The sequence below is a fragment of the Pleurodeles waltl genome, chromosome 8, assembly GCF_031143425.1.
Source record: "Pleurodeles waltl isolate 20211129_DDA chromosome 8, aPleWal1.hap1.20221129, whole genome shotgun sequence".
Lineage (NCBI taxonomy): Eukaryota > Metazoa > Chordata > Amphibia > Caudata > Salamandridae > Pleurodeles > Pleurodeles waltl.
The window spans coordinates 1,299,544,204-1,299,562,602 of record NC_090447.1 but is presented as its reverse complement, the minus strand read 5'-3'; the positions used below and the strand labels follow the sequence as shown (position 1 = coordinate 1,299,562,602).

At 40.8% G+C, this 18,399-nt stretch overlaps 1 protein-coding gene across 2 annotated transcripts in view; it reads right to left on the bottom strand.

The window, feature by feature from the left end:
* ZDHHC20 (zinc finger DHHC-type palmitoyltransferase 20) overlaps positions 1–17,474 on the bottom strand; it is a 309,510-nt gene extending 292,036 nt beyond the window's left edge. For both annotated transcript variants that reach the window (XM_069202257.1, XM_069202258.1), the window contains exon 1: positions 17,305–17,474. In XM_069202257.1, coding sequence (XP_069058358.1) covers positions 17,305–17,422 — 118 coding nt within the window. In that variant the 5' untranslated portion in view covers positions 17,423–17,474. The remainder of the gene's footprint in view (positions 1–17,304) is intronic.
* Positions 17,475–18,399: the final 925 nt, after the last annotated feature.

Here is an 18,399-nt window from a genome sequence, read left to right as displayed (position 1 = left end):
TGAATGCTGTACATAACAACAAAACAGGCAAAACTTAGAAAAGTTCTGAGAAAAGAAAACGTTTCTCACACATTACGTGTGCCTCGAGGAGTCTTACTTTTTTTTATGCAAATCCGGGTCTACTTTTTTTTAGGTCGAGCTCAAACGCTTTGACCTGTTGTAAGTATTGTGGGCTTTTAACCACGCCCACCACTTTCACCTGTTCATGGGCTTGCCTTTCAAAAATCCTTTGTTATCATTGGTAAATGCTTTACTTTTGTCCATCCTTGGGGCAGTTTTGGTACCACCTTGCAGACTGCCCCCGTTACATGGATAATTACATGACTGCTGATACGTTTGACTGCAAACTAACTTCTTTTTCCTTTTGTGTCTCTCCTTCGCGCTCATGCTCATAACGGCCATGGTGCTTTGAATCTACTTGCTTATGTCAACTGTTTTACTTTTTGTTTTCAATTTATGTGGCAAGAAAAGTCCAGTTAGGAATTTACAACGCTAATAGCTCTAACTTGAGTAAATGCGAGACCCATTGCATTGCAAATGCTTTTTTTTTTTTTTTTGTAGATAGGGATTTGAACCACAAACCAATGCCCATGTACCACTTACTGTACCACCCCTTGAGGGAAAATAGAGTATAAAGAAATTCAAGGTTATTTTGGGGATACTTCCTCATGCAAAACATGCTTGTGCTGGAAGGTAAATCCCAAAGGGGCACCTTCAACTGGTTTGCATCACTTCTGGATTGACAAATTTGGCCCTAGTACTTTTAGCACTTCTCCAGGTGGAAAAGCCCAATTTTTAATAAGTACACTTTTTTCTGTGCTAAATATCCTACATGCAATACAAAGTAATTTGATTTTCATATTAGGGGATTTGAAGTGCAGCCAGACTGATAACACTCACAATGCATGTAAAATAAAGGTACTTAATGGGCTGGGCTATCAGACAAGATTTTACTGCATATCACTACCCTTTACCTTTATGTGGGTAATCTGCTGTATGTAATGACTTTATACATAGGAGTTAACCTCCTATTGGTATCAATTTCACGCAGGGTGGATTTGTGAACTGTTCCCCTCCTATGGATAGTACAAGCCTGCAGCAATTTACTGCTTTAATACACAAGGCCATCATGCCAGGAGTTTTTCAGCATTTCCCATGGTGGCAAGAATGACGTAGTAAAGTGCGTCAATACACCAAACCACATAAATAGTGAAATGTCACAGACTCAGAGTAGAAAAATAACAGTTTGGGTTGGAGGCTGGGCAACAAAGGATATCTATGACAAGGTGATAAAAGCTAACTTGTTAGGTCGAGCTCGCAAGCGTTTTGACCTATTCTAAGTATTGTGGGCTTTTAACCACGCCCATCACTTACATTCATTCCTGGGCTTGCCTTTCAAAAAAATCACTTGATGTCACTGGTAAATGCTTTACGTTTGTCCCACCTTGAGGCTGTTTTTGTCACGCCTTGCCGACTGCTCCTGTTACATGGATTATTGCACGATTGCTGATATACTTTAGCGTGGGCAAACTATTTATTTTGCCTCTCCCCTTCGTGCTGCATAGCAGCCATGGCGCTCAAAGTGCGAACAGGCACAACAGCGTGAACTCAATCGTGGTATTGGAGCGTTGGTCACATTGTTCACAGATACCTACTCAGTGTCATTTCTTGTGGTTCGCCTCTTAAAACACTTGAAATTGGTAAATGCTTTATGTAAAACAGAAATCCTCAAAGTGAAAGTGTCTCTCCCACCACAGCGGGAGAGCAGATATGTCAAGATTCACTGCACTCAGGAAACTAGCCCCATAATGATTTGCAGGGCATTACTTTTACAAAACATTTTTTGCTCATACCTCAGTCTGTGGTGGTCCTAGGGCAATGGGACCACCACCAAAACTTTCATCACAATACTCGGTCATCTCTGGGTCCTCGCACTAGGTTAGTGGGGACTCCTAAATAATAGCCCCTCCCCACCATTCAGTATCTTTTAAGCTTTCCCAGGCATAGAATGTTTGTGTTAAAGTTAGGAGAAGTTTTGTGTTAAAGGCCTTGTTTGTAATATCATTGCATTAGGCCTGCTAGCCCTAAAAACGCCCTGTAAGGACTAGGTATACGGTTACATTGCATTACTTTCTCCCGTTCTTTTCCTATGGGCTTATGCCCTCTAGGGGCTAACAATATAGTTACATGAACATGTTTGAAATTACATTTTTGTTACTGTGCAGAGGGCTTGGGGTGCATGGGTTGTTTTGAGCATTGCAATCTATTGACAAAAGTTTTTTTCCTGTAAAAGGTTTATATGATAATTGTATATGTTTAAATAATCTCTCATTACAATTATAACCATGATTCGGGCCAACTTAACATCCTTACTACACTATGACTGTTTAAAGACTCTTGATTTGTTTGGGTGACCCTTCTAGTTTATTTCTCCTCTGTGGATGTCTTGTATATTTGTTTGGGGAACTGTGTTAGCCAGCCAGCAACTCTGATGGTGGGGTGGTGAAAGTGGTATTCTATTGGAAGTAGCATGGCAGATTAAAATTAGGATGCTAAATGGCAACTTTTTTTGTTTGCTGCAGATAGAGGAAGAAGGTAAATGGAAGTGCTTTAGTTATATGCATGGCCATTGGAATTATATGGCAGGAAAAGACAAAATTAGGAGCCAGGGTTGACCAAATGATGTGGCAAGAAAGGTCAAGTCATGAAGTTATAATGCCAATAGCTCTAACTCAAGCAAATGCGACACCTATTGCATTGCAAATGCTTGTTTTTTTGGCCTCCTAATGGTTCATAATATGCCCCTTACAGTTGCCGATCACAGTAGTTCACTTTTTGGATTAATGTTTCCTGATTCAAAAATTGCTGCAACATTTTCATGTGCAAGGATCAAAGCCACTCACCAAGTTAATGGCACTATTGCTCCCTATATTACTGATAAGGTAAAAGCAGCCATGGAGCAAAAGTCATGATTTGGTGAACCAAATGATAGACACAACGATAAAAATGGTAAATATCTTCCTACTTTAGTGCAAAATGACAACCTAAATACAGGGCCAAAGTTACATAATTCCCCAATATGCCTTAATTTGTTGCAGAAGCAATGCAATTCACTGAAATTCTACTTTCTTTTTAACTATCACCATAATGTTGAAGGAAACAAGAAAAATGAAAATCTGGTGACTGAGGACAACAACTTGTAAGCCTTTTAAAAATCTGATGAAAAAAAAAACGTTATTTCATGTTTGTTTGGATGAACTTCCCATCTTTAATTATTTCAATACCGTACTTCAAAGTGAGACCCTATGATACATGTTCCCACTGTTCAACAATTAATCTTTTCCTCAATTTGACGGGCAGCTTCATAAAACCTCGAGTTATAGCTATAACTGCCGATTTGCTACAAATTGATGTTGAAAATTCTGGCAATGACTTCCTGCGAAATTAAATTTATATAAGCCCAGTGGCCCAACAAGAGACCCAGAAAGAGGATCTTCTTGGTTCAGCAGAGTTGAACAAAATTCCTAACTGAAGCCAATAACATTTACATAAATGTTGTGAAACACATGATAATGTTAATGCTTGAATTAATGGATGGCATCCTTACGTCGTTCAGTTTCTTGAACCCCGACATCAGGCCACAAGCTACCTTTGCATAAATTGAAATTATATTCTCTTTTTCTCTAAGTGTGATTGAGGTAGAGCTTTTCTTTACTAATATCGTCAACATCCGTGCATGGCAGGCAAAGATATATGCCAAAAGGTGAAAGGATTGATGAGTTTAGGGAGAGTTTACCAAAATAAAAAAATAAAATAAAAAAAAACCTAAGCGGGAGGTCGAAGATGGACATGCACCAATCTCTGTTTACACTGCACTGACAGGAACAAAAAACAGCTTATTTTGAGTCCTAGCTTCAAAAAAGGAAGGTCTTCAATTCACAAAAAGATGCCCGTTATCAGTGGCAGCCACCAAACACCTCTTTTGCAGGCATCAAAAAAGCCACAAACAAAGCCCAGCCACATACACAGAGTAGGTGTTATAACTAGCAAAATAGCTTTAGCCTACAGAAGTATATATTACGTATATGCTGTCCCAGGGATGTGATACACTGATGAATCTCTCTGTGCAGTGCTGTAACAGCCTGAAAAACATTGCTACTTGAATATATGCATTTTTGAGACCTAATGTTACTGCAATAAATAGTTTCAGTCCTGTCCTTATTATGACAGAATACACAGCCAGACGTGAGCAGTACACCTATTTTTTTTTCTATAGATACTTCTCTATCACATTTGTTCTTCTATGTCTCAGGGAGATGGTCTCCACCATGCTGTCTGTGGTCTACCCTGCCCTAGAATTCCTTTGGTTGTCCTTGCTTATTACATTTCCCCATTACTCCAAAGGCAGTAGTGTCCTGGCTGTGGACCAAATTGAACTCTGTCCTGCAGGGTCCTAGAGTCTCTGCGCTATGACAGCTTTTATCAGTTCGTATTCCTGAATGTTACCCAAGTTGAAATCAATCAATATTTGTAAAGCACGGCTACTCACCCCTAAGGGTCTCATGGCGAAATCGGAGTGTTCCTGCTGTAATTTGTTCTCCCAATCGTACAAGTTGAACACAAAAATACTGCTCTCCCAACATCAACTTCGCCACCAACTCACCTTCGAGGAGTACAGATTTGTACATTTGTGCTATTTGACTGTCACAAATATTAACTCAGATTACCAAAAAAAACAACAACAAAAAAAAACAAAGTGGATGGGTGTTTATAAACTCCTATTACTTTGCACTCAGAGAAAGAAATGTCAAGTGAATTAGGTGACAAGCTTGCTAGGGTACAGATGTGCGAAAGGAAAGACAATTTTTTTTTCTGTGTAATTAGGGCTCCATTAACTATTTTTTTTTTTTTAAGTAGAAAAGTTTTTTTTTTTTTCTTCTAAAGAGAGTGGGGGGAGAAATCGGGGACTTCGTGTGGACGGGCAAGGAAGCAACAGGGGAAAAAGATATATAGGAGAAGTTCGGGGCAGAAGCAACATGGAGGACAGAAGCAACAAGGGAGGGGTGTGTTCGGAAAGCAGACGACACAAGAGAGAGCAAAGAGGAGCACTAGTGAAGCAAACAGGCCAAAAAGAGCAACGTGGAGTGCCAGGGAGAATGACACAGGTGAGAAAGCTACTCAGGTGGTGGGTGGGAAATACACAAGGGCAAGTGTAACCTGGAGGGAGGTGGGGAGAAGAACCTTGGCGACAGAAAGCAACATAATGCAGGGGAGAAAAGAACATAAGGGAGGCAGCCAAAAAATTTGTGCACTCCAATGGAGTGCTTCACCCAAAATGAAAAGGTAGTGTTTTTAAGGTAAACAGTGGAAACAAAGAAGCCAGACAATCAAAAGAAATGGTTAATAGGCTGTGCTCCACAGAAGGGACAAAAAGAAGACTGACAAGCTGGGGCTCAAATAGGAGGCAAAAGACAGAAAAGCAAACCAATAATGTGCTCCAAACCGCTTCATGTTCTTGGTAAGCATAAGATATGTCTAACAACAGACAGCACAAGCACTGTTTAGTTTGTGTGACTTAAAAGGACAGAGGGAGGCAAATGAAGCAGGCGGAAGAAAGAAACAGATTAAAGAATAACCAATGACAATAGGTCCGACTTAAAACTAAAACTGCCTCTTCATCCAGTGCAGAGTTTAGGTAATTATTAAGCTATCACACATGCACTATGTCATTCACGTATGCACTCATTCATCCATCCACTGACTCACTCATGCATTTATCGCCTCATAAACCCACAAAAAAGCACAAACACACTACAAGCATATGCAAGATAAATTAAATGAATAAAAGTATAAAAAGAAAACCTATCCCATCTAAAAGAGGCAAACATATGCTTACAACAATTATAGAAAACATAGTGGTGGGCAGTGGTCTTTCAATGATATTGTGCATAGTGTGCTGTTCTTTTGAAGTTCATATATGGCTGCCACATTTAGAAAAAAACATGTTGACCATCTTAGAACGGTAAAACAATGGTACACTATAGACAATAGAAGTTGACCTCCTAATTTAGAAGCAGTGGCCACAAGGATGCTGGACGGTGCAGACCAAAAGAGCAGCAAGCAAACAGCCCAGTAGCACTGTCTAGGAAGTAGCAGTACGTTTAAAAAAAAAAACAAAATAAAAAATAGCACATAGGATAAAGAAGTAAAAGGGAACTTGTACAGGAAAAAGTGGAAAGTTAACAACTGGCCCATCAGCCCTGGTACTGAAGCATACTCATTTTAACACAGATGTGCATGTAATCTACAAAATGCTGTCACTTACAGGGCCATAAAAGGCTGAAGTAGGCTGACGCATTGCCCTTTGCTACATGCAATCATGCATAAAAGTGTGAATAATAGTCAAACAGATGAATGGGAGAAGTGGAATGACCAAAAGCCTGCCTATGTATGTCTATACAAAAGTATTATTAATGAGTTTAATTTTATTACAGTAACCTAGCAGACTACTAAACCTGCCAGGTCCTCTTAAAAAGGATCGAGCAAGGATTATCCCAGTGCAAATCTTCTACCTCATAGGGTTTGCCAAAATTGGTAATCAACACCAACGCACTTGCCTACTACTGTGGTATTCCGAGATTCCCTGTCACAAACTACTTGGCTACCAGTTTTAACAAAATATAATGACAATTCATCAAAACACCACTTAGCTTTACTATGTGATTTTCACAATAAAGAAGGCAGGCCTACTGCTTTAGTCATGACTTTTCAAAACAAGCATATCAAGCCATGTGGGTGCTGAAATAGGGGTGGTGGGTACTGCAGTACCCCAGAAATAATCACATTGGAGTTCAGAAGGTGAATGAGCAGTGAAGATGCCTTTAAATGTTGGGCTTATCTTGTCACATCAATTGCAGCTCAAAAGCAATGTTCTATGCCTTCTGACAAATTGCTGCTTTTCTGGAAACTGGATTATACTTTTATTTCTCTGACTGCAAAGTGAGAGGATTTTGTGATCTGGATGACAATCCTGATGGTGTACAGGAAAAGAAAGGAAGGCTGGCAGTTTTTTTTCTAAAACCCAACATTTAAATATCGGTAGCAGGAATATATACACATTTCAAATTACTTCAGCAATTAGTAAAGCACAAATGAAGCACTTTTTTTGTAATTCTAAAGTGTGATGGGAATAGAGATTTTAATAGCATCGAATCAGGACATTATGTTTGTGATGCGCAAATGATAAATATATGCTGAAATTCGATTTGCAAACATCTTTGTTTCGCTATATCATTGCCCCAGTAAAACTGCAGGTCTACAACCTTAGTGGCTGTTTCAACTGAAAATGAGCTGCCTATAAAACAGTGCGCTACCTCACCAGTGCTTGAAAATGCACCACCAGCTACATACAACCACTCTTCCGCTGAAGGAACATGGCACACTTCCTACACTGGTTTTGTTGTAGAACGCTTGCATTTTTTAAACAATCCCTATGGCTCCAGTGATATAACATTGACAGCACCCTCACTCTTAAGAATTGCTTAAGCACCACTGTATCAGACCTACAGCCTTGAGCAATGACTTGACACGGTCCTGCTGTGTTAAACATAAGCTGTACCTCATGTCCCTCAAGTCAAAAAAAGTGCAATACACGCAGTATTATTCAGTGAAGCGCATAACTTCCGCCAAATAAAAATCTGTACTGGAGAGAAAAAATTCTGAGCCACTCTCTCAGAATTGCTTTTTTTTTTTTTTTTTTTTTTTTTTAAAGAGTTGGTTTTCACATACTAAACTCACATGAGGTCGCAGGGGTGATTGACACTTTAAGGAGGAAGGAATAAGGGTAAAACCAGAGAAACGAACAAGGAGTGAAAGGACAGAAGAAAGGGTGAAAGCAAAGAATGAAAGGACAGAAGGAAGAGTGAAAGATGGAGGGATTGGTGGAAGGAAAAGGTAAAAGTAAATAATGGGTGAATGAATGGACAGGTGAAGGGCAGGTAGTTCCATGAGTCGACAGATGATTCGATGCCAGGTGTGACAGGACCTCTTCAAAGAGGCTCGCGGTTCCATCGCACCTCACCGCCCTTAGAGATGGGTTTCAAAGCAAAAGGGCGTTTTAATATTCTTGCTACGCACTTGCAAATGCGCATTTCAGATTCAAAATTATTATGACGTGTGTGGCCAGCCGAAGTAATCTGATGATTTTAATTTGAACTATTTATAAACACTTACAGGAGATTATGCAGCACAATTTACTACACTACATCAAATCAATGAATCTCTCAAGCTGCAACCACCAACTACCACAAAAGGAAACTAACATACTTCTATCGCATAGAACAACAGCGATATTCCCATGTACTGCAAACAGTTTTCGTCAAAGAGTACGAAAGCATGGCACAAAAAAAAAAATCTACTTCCCGTTTAGCAATCGAGAAATGTCTTAACTTCGAGACCTATGATTCATTTGTTTGCAGAGAGGTAACCGCCATGAAAACAAAGCTGCTTCCTATGGCGGGGTCCGGGTCAAGTTATCAGGGCATCCGAGCAGCCCACGGTGACGCTGCAGCGGTGGACAGGGCTGCCGCCCGACATCCTCTTAGATCCTAATCCTTTCCCCTCTGCTGTTAGGGTTTTAACACATTGTTCTTTATCCGCTGAGCGTAGAGTACAGTACATGCTGCCACAGCAGTTCGACGACAAACATCTGCGATAATCAAACTGAACTACATTCATTCAAGCAGCCAATGCGTGAAAATACAGCCTAACTTCTGTGCCTCACTTCGACAGATAAAACGATAAATTGCTTATTTGAACCCTTTGAATTAAATCCGACAAAGCGGTAGTTGCCATTAGCGGTGTCTAAATATTTAGCCAGACAGAATCGATGGCTTAAAGTATTCCATTCCATATAGATCAAAATATTTACCGCCAAAGAGGCCACCAACACCCGTCGCCTCCTCAGGTCCTTATTTGATGACGGGCTTGGAGCGGTTGACCTTAAAACATAGGGAACCAGGTTCCCCCTTCCAAAACATGCTGGGAGCCATGCAGCTAAATCCTCTCAATTCATATGATTATGTAAATCTAGCATATTATACTCATGCCATTTCAGCAGTTCACCAGAGAAGATATCAGACAATTTGTTTAGTGCAAAACCCCACCCTTACAATAAAATAGTATTACACATTTTAAGTATGGGTTTAACAGAGCAGTGGTGTAAACATACATATTTTTTGCAACATATATACAGTGGGCTTTGGATTCGCCCCTTTAAACCACTGGCATTTTTTGACCAGCCTCTTACAGCCATCAGCATGAGACTTTGTCAGTCACATCCTGACTCAGCCAACACGTATTTCTTTCTCAATGAATGCTATTGTCTGTTTGGGTGCATCTTTCTCACTGCAAAAGAGTGTAGGCCTTGCAATTCTAGAGGGACTGTTTTACAACTTCCTGCCTCTCCCTCTGTCGGATCCCAATTGTTAACACATGGATATACCACAGGCACAAATGCACACTTGCGCTAAGACATGTACAGACAGGGAGGCACATTAAACTCAGAAATAATGGCTTTCGCCAATGCTTCTCTAGCAGTACTGCTGATGTAGAATTTTTTATTCAGTGCAAATGACCACCTGGGTTTTCTTGTTGCTACCAACTTCATGGTAGACTACATTATGTTCCGTGCAACAACCTAAAAGACATTACATAAAGTAAATTGTCATGTTGTAACATGACTTGCACTACACACCCAACATCTGTCACAGTCATTGACCTACAGGACAGTCCAATCACGCTTACCTTGCCTGCTACTATTGTCACACCATCTTCCATGTTATCAGCATTAACAATCTCAAGTAAGACATTCTTAACAGATACCTTCCTGGAATTATTAGCCAGAATGTATTAAGTCTGCGATATAATACAGTCTGAAACTGGACAGTATCTAACTAATATGTTGAGTCCCATCAAACCACCTCCAGTACCGAATTACTGGTTGAAAGAAAATACACAAGCTTATGACATTTGATCTTCATGATCCCATATCTTCATTTTCACAGCAGATTAAGAGGTGCGCGTGGCATACTAAATACCTTTATAGTACCCGCAGACGATAAAGCAAAATCATTTAAGTGTACAGTCACGACGATACAGAAGAACCCAAGTGGGCTATTTACACCAGCAGCTGAAGAGAAATCCCTAAACAAAACAGTATGAAGACTGTTTTTTCAAGAGCGGAAAGCACTACAAACTTTCGGGTTTTTACAAATGCAACAGCGTTTCTACTTGAGAATGGGAAACTGTTGATGGGTGTACTCCTGGAGATGAGAGACTAATGTATTTACTGTGGCTATCTCGTGGAACAGAGAATGTAGTCTAGGGGTCTCCACCACTCCTGTAACAAGAACTACTTATGTTCAATGGAAATTACACCGAGCTGCTATTATTATTAGTGTGGTAGTAGTGACCATGTCAGACAAGGGTAGTCTGGAGGCCACCCATGCAAGTTTACCAGCAGTGGCCGCCTCAGTGCATTAGGCAAGGTTGAAAACAGTAATGTGAAAATAGCCTCTACTGGGTTATTAATTACAGCCATGGCTGCAATACCCCTCACATCACTGTTGTAATTTAAGATTTAAGTCTCCCCGGTGCCTCCTGATTTATCACTCTAATATCAGCTTATTATATAAAATATATTTTGGAAGTCCAGACAGAGCTTATGAGTTCTGAAACAAAGCAAAAGCTTCTACTTTAGTAAGCTGGGGTTCACACAGGTGAACTACCTATAAGTAGCTGGGAACCTACCATTAATTCACAAGCTACTCTTTAGAGAAGCCTAATGTAGACACTCCAAACCACTACAAAGCTGTCCATTTTAACGTATGGTGCTCTTTTAAAGAACTACAGAGAATGAGAAATTTAAAAGTATCAACGGCTTTCCTTCTTGCAGTAGAGAATAGTACCATCCATGGTGAGTTTGCGAATTAAGTTAAGTGCTATCATATGGACGCAAAATAAATACCAAACATGGAGACACTGATCATGAGTATCACTTACTAATATAGGCATCTTTAAGTACTGCTAGAAAAAAATCAATTTATACATCATTATCAAGGTGCTTCTTCTTTTCTTCTTGATATCAAAAGCCATTTATTTTCATCAAATGTCATCCCTGTCCCACATCCACTCTTTCACCAAATTGGTTGAAGTGCCATGGAAGAACTCCACAGGACTCCAAGGTACAGCAGGCACCACCATTAAAGAACCACTCGGTTAGAAACACCAGTAAAAACAACTAAAATAAAAATAATTAAATCAAGGATGATGAGTAATGTGGCCCACTCAAAATAAAGCCACATAAACAGAACATTTTTGTAAGCGTCACTGAGAAATGCAGTATTTGCTAATAATGGAAAGAAAGCCATAAAGAAATAGACTCAGGTAAAAATGATGATGTGAAAAGGAACAGTTCCACTGGTGTGAGGAGGGAGTTATGGCGATGTGAAAAGGAACAGTTGAAGTAGTAATTTTTGTAGTTTAAAAATAGGATTCTTTTTTGGTGGTAGTGTGGGGGTTGGGCGTTAGTTTCGCATTCAATTTTATTTAGTATATAGTTTGCCCCCCCATAAGGGCCCATGTTATTTTATGCTTTTACTTACCTGTTGCTAAGTATATTTTTGTATGACCATATCTCTGGTTAGGAGATATACCAAAGTTAGTTCTAGAGTGTGTGTTATAAAAATATATTACATCTTTTTCTAAAACTGGTGTGGTTCTTTCCTGTGTGTACTTCACTGACTGACCTGTGTGGTATATGCAGCCACTTTACACCGTCAGCCTTTGCTGCTCTCCACAGCTACCCATATGAGAGCTCTGGTTATCTAGAGCTGTTTACACTATCAAGGGTTGCTTGGACTCAGTACAAGGTGCCTCACCTATAGGTGTACACCATATACTGACCCAGCCTTCTACAAGAATCATAATATGATTAGCCAATTGTGAGGCAAATCCTGAAAAATTCTTACTCATAAGTAGGGCTACCGGAATTACCTGAATGTGCAGCCGCAGCGTTTTTCACATAATTGTAGATTTGCCACATAATCCTTCATCTGCTGCTGCATAATCTGCAGTTTTTAACAAAATAAATTGTGCCCAAATGGTTCCAAAGTTACTAAAGAATCAGCAACACATGTTGCCCTGCACTAGCAGGCTCCTTTCAAAGATGAACTACCTTTCTGTTGCTTTTTGCTATATTTAGGTGCTAAAATGGTACTAAATAGGTGCAACAAATGCCCATATATTGTTAACAAGTGTAAAAACGACAAAATATAGTATGCTATCACAAAATGTGTAGCATTATTGGCCTTTTCTTGCTGCATAATTTACTCAACCCTGCAGCATAATTTGGTGCTCTCCTGCAGCATAATTCCAGAGGCCATACTCATAACATACCTCTTGTTGCAAGTACATCTTACAAAAAGGTCTGAATTATTCTATTTTATTCTTAAAATGTTGATGTTTTAGATATTTCCTGAATAACATTTTTTTTCAATTTTGCATTTCATGATACACAGAACCGATTACACAGATATTTTAAACGTAAGCAGCACTTCCACTAGGCAACTCTTATTCAAAGTGCAGCTATGACAGAGAACTATGTTGTCAAACCTTTTCAGAAATGCAGGACTTTTTTCTTCCCTATGCATATTCAATGCCCTCAGAAAGTGTAAACATACTGATATCCTAAAATTACAGACAGAACAAGCAAATAGCAAAACATTATTTAAACTATGACCACCACGTCACTGTATCTTTGATACGACTACAGTGTTACCAATTATATTAAATCCACTGGTAAAACAGCTGGAATTTCGGGTGTGTCAAAATTGAGAACATTACTGATGTAAGTGGTAACAAAAAGGAGTGAGTAGGGGCTAGTATTGTTAAGGTGGGCGAAAAGGAAACAAAGTTAGGAAGAAGTATTGAAATTCAAAACATGGGTTCAGGAAAGAGAAAGGAGTGGATGGTGACAGGAAGAGAGGATGTGATCTGGTCTAATAGCCAGAGCTGATGAATTTGGAACTAAAGGATCATGTTCGAGTCCCAGCCTCGGTTCAGTACCCTGTGATATTGGCCAAATCACTTAATCTCCCTATGCTTAAAAAAAGGTGATACATAATCTGGTGCTCATATAAAGTACTCTTATGACTTTGGGCCAAGCTCCAGCTATATAAATGTTAAAAAGGTCCACAGACAAAGAGTCACACTACTGAAGGCCGGATGAGATCACGGATGGTTATATAACAGTTGAGAGAGACCATTTACAGGAACACTAGAGAAACAAATGACGTGTTGGGAAGGGCAGCAGGTCCTCTGAGGCATATGTGGGAGGAGAGGACTAGTCTAGCAAGGTGGATGACAAGTGCAGGCTGACAGGGCGCAGGAGGTGCGATAGAAAGATGTGGTATGAGGGAGGCAGAACTGGAGAAAATTTAGATGATATACACAAACTAGTAATAAGATGGAGACAGAACACTGTGACTCTTAATGAGGTGCATATTGAAAGCTGGGGGTTAGACACTTTCCCACAGCCCTGCATAGTGCAGAGGATGTTGCTTCACCCCTCCCATATAAAGTCGGTAAGGGACGGCTTCAAGATTTCGCAATGCTCGCAGGAGAAGTTAGCCCGAATCCGTGGGTTTCCGTTCTTAGATGCCTTTTAGGCAGCAGAGACACAGGCAGCTGCCATGGTGCCGCACAATGGACCAGCCACCCCAGACCCTTCTGGGACAGAGCTAGAAGTGGGTGCTGTAAGAATAGAAGCTCAACTATCAGAAGAAAAAAGCTGAAGGAGGGACCAGCACACAAAGTGATTATTCGCGCAAAAAAGGTGTCTTGGGGCTCTGATTGGCTGAGAGCCTGCACACGCTGGAACAAGAGGAGGCATGAACTCGCCTGAACGTAGTGTGCTGGCCAACAAAAATGTTCTCCTAGAGAAATCGCCTGGGAGGGAACTAAGCACACAAAAGGAGGGTCATTTCGACAAATGCACCAATAAAAAGGAGGCATTTAAGAGGAGCACAACAAAGAACGAATGGCAATAGGGGGCATGGTTAAAGCTCATTAACTGAATACAGCATGTCTTGCAGACAGCGCATGTGTGATGCTATTAATTGTGTTTGACCAATGACTTTGTGTTTCACCACTGCGCATATTAGTTGCTCAATGTTCACCAGTAGCACATTATATGTTTTGTTCAGTTTAGCTGCCTATTGGCTTTGACATGGCATTACATTCTGTATTCAGTTTAGCTGCCTATTGGCTTTGACATGGCATTCGCCATTACATTCTGTATTCAGTTTAGCTGCCTATTGGCTTTGACATGGCATTAGCCATTACATTCTGTATTCAGTTTAGCTGCCTATTGGCTTTGACATGGCATTCGCCATTACATTCTGTATTCAGTTTAGCTGCCTATTGGCTTTGACATGGCATTAGCCATTACATTCTGTATTCAGTTTAGCTGCCTATTGGCTTTGACATGACATTAGACATTACATTTGATATTTAGGTTAGCTGCCTATTGGCTTTAACGTGGGGTTAGACATTGCAGAGGAGCTGTGTTTTTCCAAGCTGTTTTCTTCACACCACACCTTAGCTGATAAGAGCACGTAGATTTTGTGTTTACCTCGCAATCCAGTCTGAGAACGAGGAGCTCAGGAGAATTGGCCACTCTCCAGGTTTCTTCGGTTCTCACACTGAGTTTGCTTTTAAGGATGACTCTGGGCTACAGCAGGGGTAGATTGAATCTGCTTTGACTTCAGACAGGAGCTAGACGTCAGTTGCCTGTCTCCAGTTTGGGTAGAGAATCTCTTTCTCGCAGTTGACCGGAGTCATCAACTTGCAGACCCCAGAAAGATGAAGCTGAGCTATAGGCTCTAGGTGATGAATTTTGACTTTTATGCTTTGCTTTGAAGTTATGCTATAATATAATCACATCTATTTGCTGTGTACATTGCAACTGAGAAGTACTTTGATATATTTTGCTTTCATTGCTGTGACTACTTTTGAACATGTGCTTCCAATCTACTAATTTCATCTCTCAGGAACCTCGTGGTGGAGAATTAATAACAATAAATGTCTTCTTCAAACTCAGAAGTGCATTCCAGAGAGGTTCTGTAAGCTCGGTTATGAGATAAGAGGGAAAGCAGAACAGCATGCGTGCTGCCTAGGCTAGACCTAAAAGCACTGTCCCAAAAAAATCCAGAACGTATGGACATGCTGGTTAACAAAATAAATAAAATACATGTCACTGTCTAAATAAGGGAGATAAAATGAGCAACTCTATATTTTATGCACTAACTATGCACATTTTAGCAGAGGCGGCCCCTCCATTACGGCGGAGGAGTGTCGCCCCACTATTGAAAGGCAGCAGGAGGCAGAAAAATAAAATGATAATAAAACAATTTTATTATCATTTTATTTTTCATTATCAAGTCCACCAGACTAGGTCGGGTGGGGCCATCCTCTGTGTGTTAGCAGCAGGGAGGAAGAGTGGTAGGTGCACTCTAAGTCTGCATGTTAGTTTGGCCGGTCGTCTTAGGTCAGCCAAACTAACATGCACACTTAAAACTCTACACCCGGGCTGTGTTGCACAGCCGGGTGGAGAACCAGCACAGGGTCCCAGTCCCCAACTAACCGGCATTTCAGCCCACTCAGACCAATCCCGGCACTTCTTTTATGCTGGCTAACAGCATGAAAGTAGCATCTCTACTGGGTGGGGAGTGGAGCAAGCAGAGAAGCACCAAGGCGGTGAAGAACACCAAGGTGGCGTGCTACAGGTAAGTGGTTGTTTTTTATTGTTTTTTTATTGTTCCTGACCCCCGCACGTGCGTGCCCTCACCCCGCCGCTGCCCCACTGAGCGCTATTGCCAGCAGCAGCCGCTGCATTTTAGACAGTCCCTGAACAACATGATGTCCAAACAAGGCTGCAGCAGTTATCACCGGAGCAGTGCTTAATTTGTAAAAGAATGTGTGTTGGGCCTAAAGTTTTGCTCAGAAGACCGAGGTCAGCACTACCTAATGTCACCGTGCTGAATACCAAGGCTGCATAGTCTTGATTCCACCTCATGCCTCTTTAATCTCCCACCAAACTCTTCCTGCAAATTAGCTCACTTGTGCAGGTTCCTGCTATTTGTATCACTTTTTTCCTTCTCTCTCCCTCCTTCTTTACCCTTTCTATGTTTTTAACTCGGGTCCCCTGGGTCAAATTAAGATGAGGGAAAATAAGTACCAGTGGACCCCAACTGCAACCATGGGCTCAAATTGATGACTGCACCACAATATCTATACAGCAGTACCTAATTAAAAAAAAATAGTTTGACAGTCCGGATAAAACGCATGTCTACCAATTAAAATTGGCCTCCACTCCTAGATTGTAGCATATGTGGGCACCTAAATAAATATCCCCATGTGAAAAAAATATCTGTCTCTGTCATGGTTAAATACAAATATGTAAAACTAGCAGACAATAATAACCACGTTCAAGATGCAAATAAAATCCAGCAGAACTCATTCCATAGCAGTATTGTTCGATTTCAGGATACCATCATGTCATCAAGTGGATCAAGAAGAAAAGCTGTTAGGTATCAAACTAGTATTAGTAACAGAAAGTGTTAATAATATACAAGTTAGCCATCAGATGTGAGCGGAGAAAGGTCAAAGTATAATTAATAAAATAAAATAAAAAAAAAAACACAAAACGAGCAAAAATAGACAAGCAAGTACATATTTAAACAGGGGTTGCAAATTAGGTACTTTGAATTGAAAATAAAAAAAGTGCTCACATGTAGGTCAATAACTTAGATTAAGAACAGACAGCACGAAGAATGACGATAGGAAGTAAAACATAATAAAAAGAGTGCTGGAGCACACACGGTGGGTTTGTGTTTCTTATAAAAAGAAAAACAGAGGCACACGTTAAAGGGCCGCATAGAAGACTGTTTCCAAGAGGTGGAAATAAACCACAGGTGTCAGAAGACAAAAAGCCACTCTTGCTGTGAGCATTAACAGTGTCTCGCCAATGGCACGAGCTTCTGGTCTGCCCTGTTAAAAGACCATCTAGCCCAGTAATGATGTCAGCAAGGAAACGGGGATTCTTTTGCGAGTGCGGCGCCCCCTGGCGAGTAGTTACAGATATGCAGACCACGGCTGGTCAAATTGACCGAATCAGTCCAGCATCCCCTTAGCCCCTAGTCCTGTAGAGCTGAGGCGGCCCGCCCTGCGAAGAGCGATACTTACATATGCAGAGCTCCAGCACGTACGCGTAATAGGACCAGCAGACCACCAGCGCGATGAAGACCACCGGGACCCAGCCCAGTACCCGCTGGCAGCACTTCAGGACGTGCGAGGGCGCCATCTTGGCTCCGGAGCGGGGAGCGGGGAGCAGGGCGGGGCAGCGGGCTCCACGGCTGTCATTTGCCGGGAGGCGTTGGTGAATGCAAGCTGTGTGACGTCAGCACGCCGTTCGCCTGCTGCTGCTCAGACTGGAAGGACGGGCTCTGTGAGCTAGAGAGTGCAGGAATTCCTAGTTAATGTGGTTGTTACTATTTTGTAACATACAGTGGCCTTGTAGCTGAGCAAGACTTCACAGTATTGAATGCATCGCTTGTATTATCCTCTTACACATATGCGTCTGAGCGCTATTTGCACTTTTGGTACGTTGTTTCATATGTGTTAGTACAAATCTGGTCTTGTATTTATCCTCATTTGTTACAGTAGCTCACATATGTTCTATCTACATTCATCATATATATATCAACGATGCCCACCACTGCCTTTATTATGGCAAGCAGACCCGTGTAGAATTAATTTTTCCCTTTCAACATCATGTTAACAAAAAAGGTGTACATCACCTGGTTTCAAACTTTTAATTATGATAATGATGTTAGCAATGACCGCACGACCTATGGCCACTGATGACATCACCCGATAAATGTTTTTAAAAAAAGGTGGTGGAAAGGGTGTCACTTTTCTATGAGGGAAAATCTAAAGGTGTTGGCTCGTGCGTTAGGGGCGCACAAAGGAATCACAGAGGTTTTGCAGTTTCAAATATGGGCATCTCTGGTAAAATGCCTACAAACCAAACGAAGACGTCGCTAGTGCCATCCCAAAGTTTTTCATCAAACGAATGGTAGCATTGTCGTTTTTTTCCTAGCGGTCGTTTTTCAAATGCATGTTTTTTACATGATTAAACTAATTTTTGGTAGCAAAAGAAGGTTTGCTCAAATTCAAGTTTTCATAATTATTCATATATGTGGAGGTAACCATAAAATGTGCTAAATATTTGAAAAAAAGTTTCCTTGACAATGTTTTGAAGATTACAAATAAAGGAGC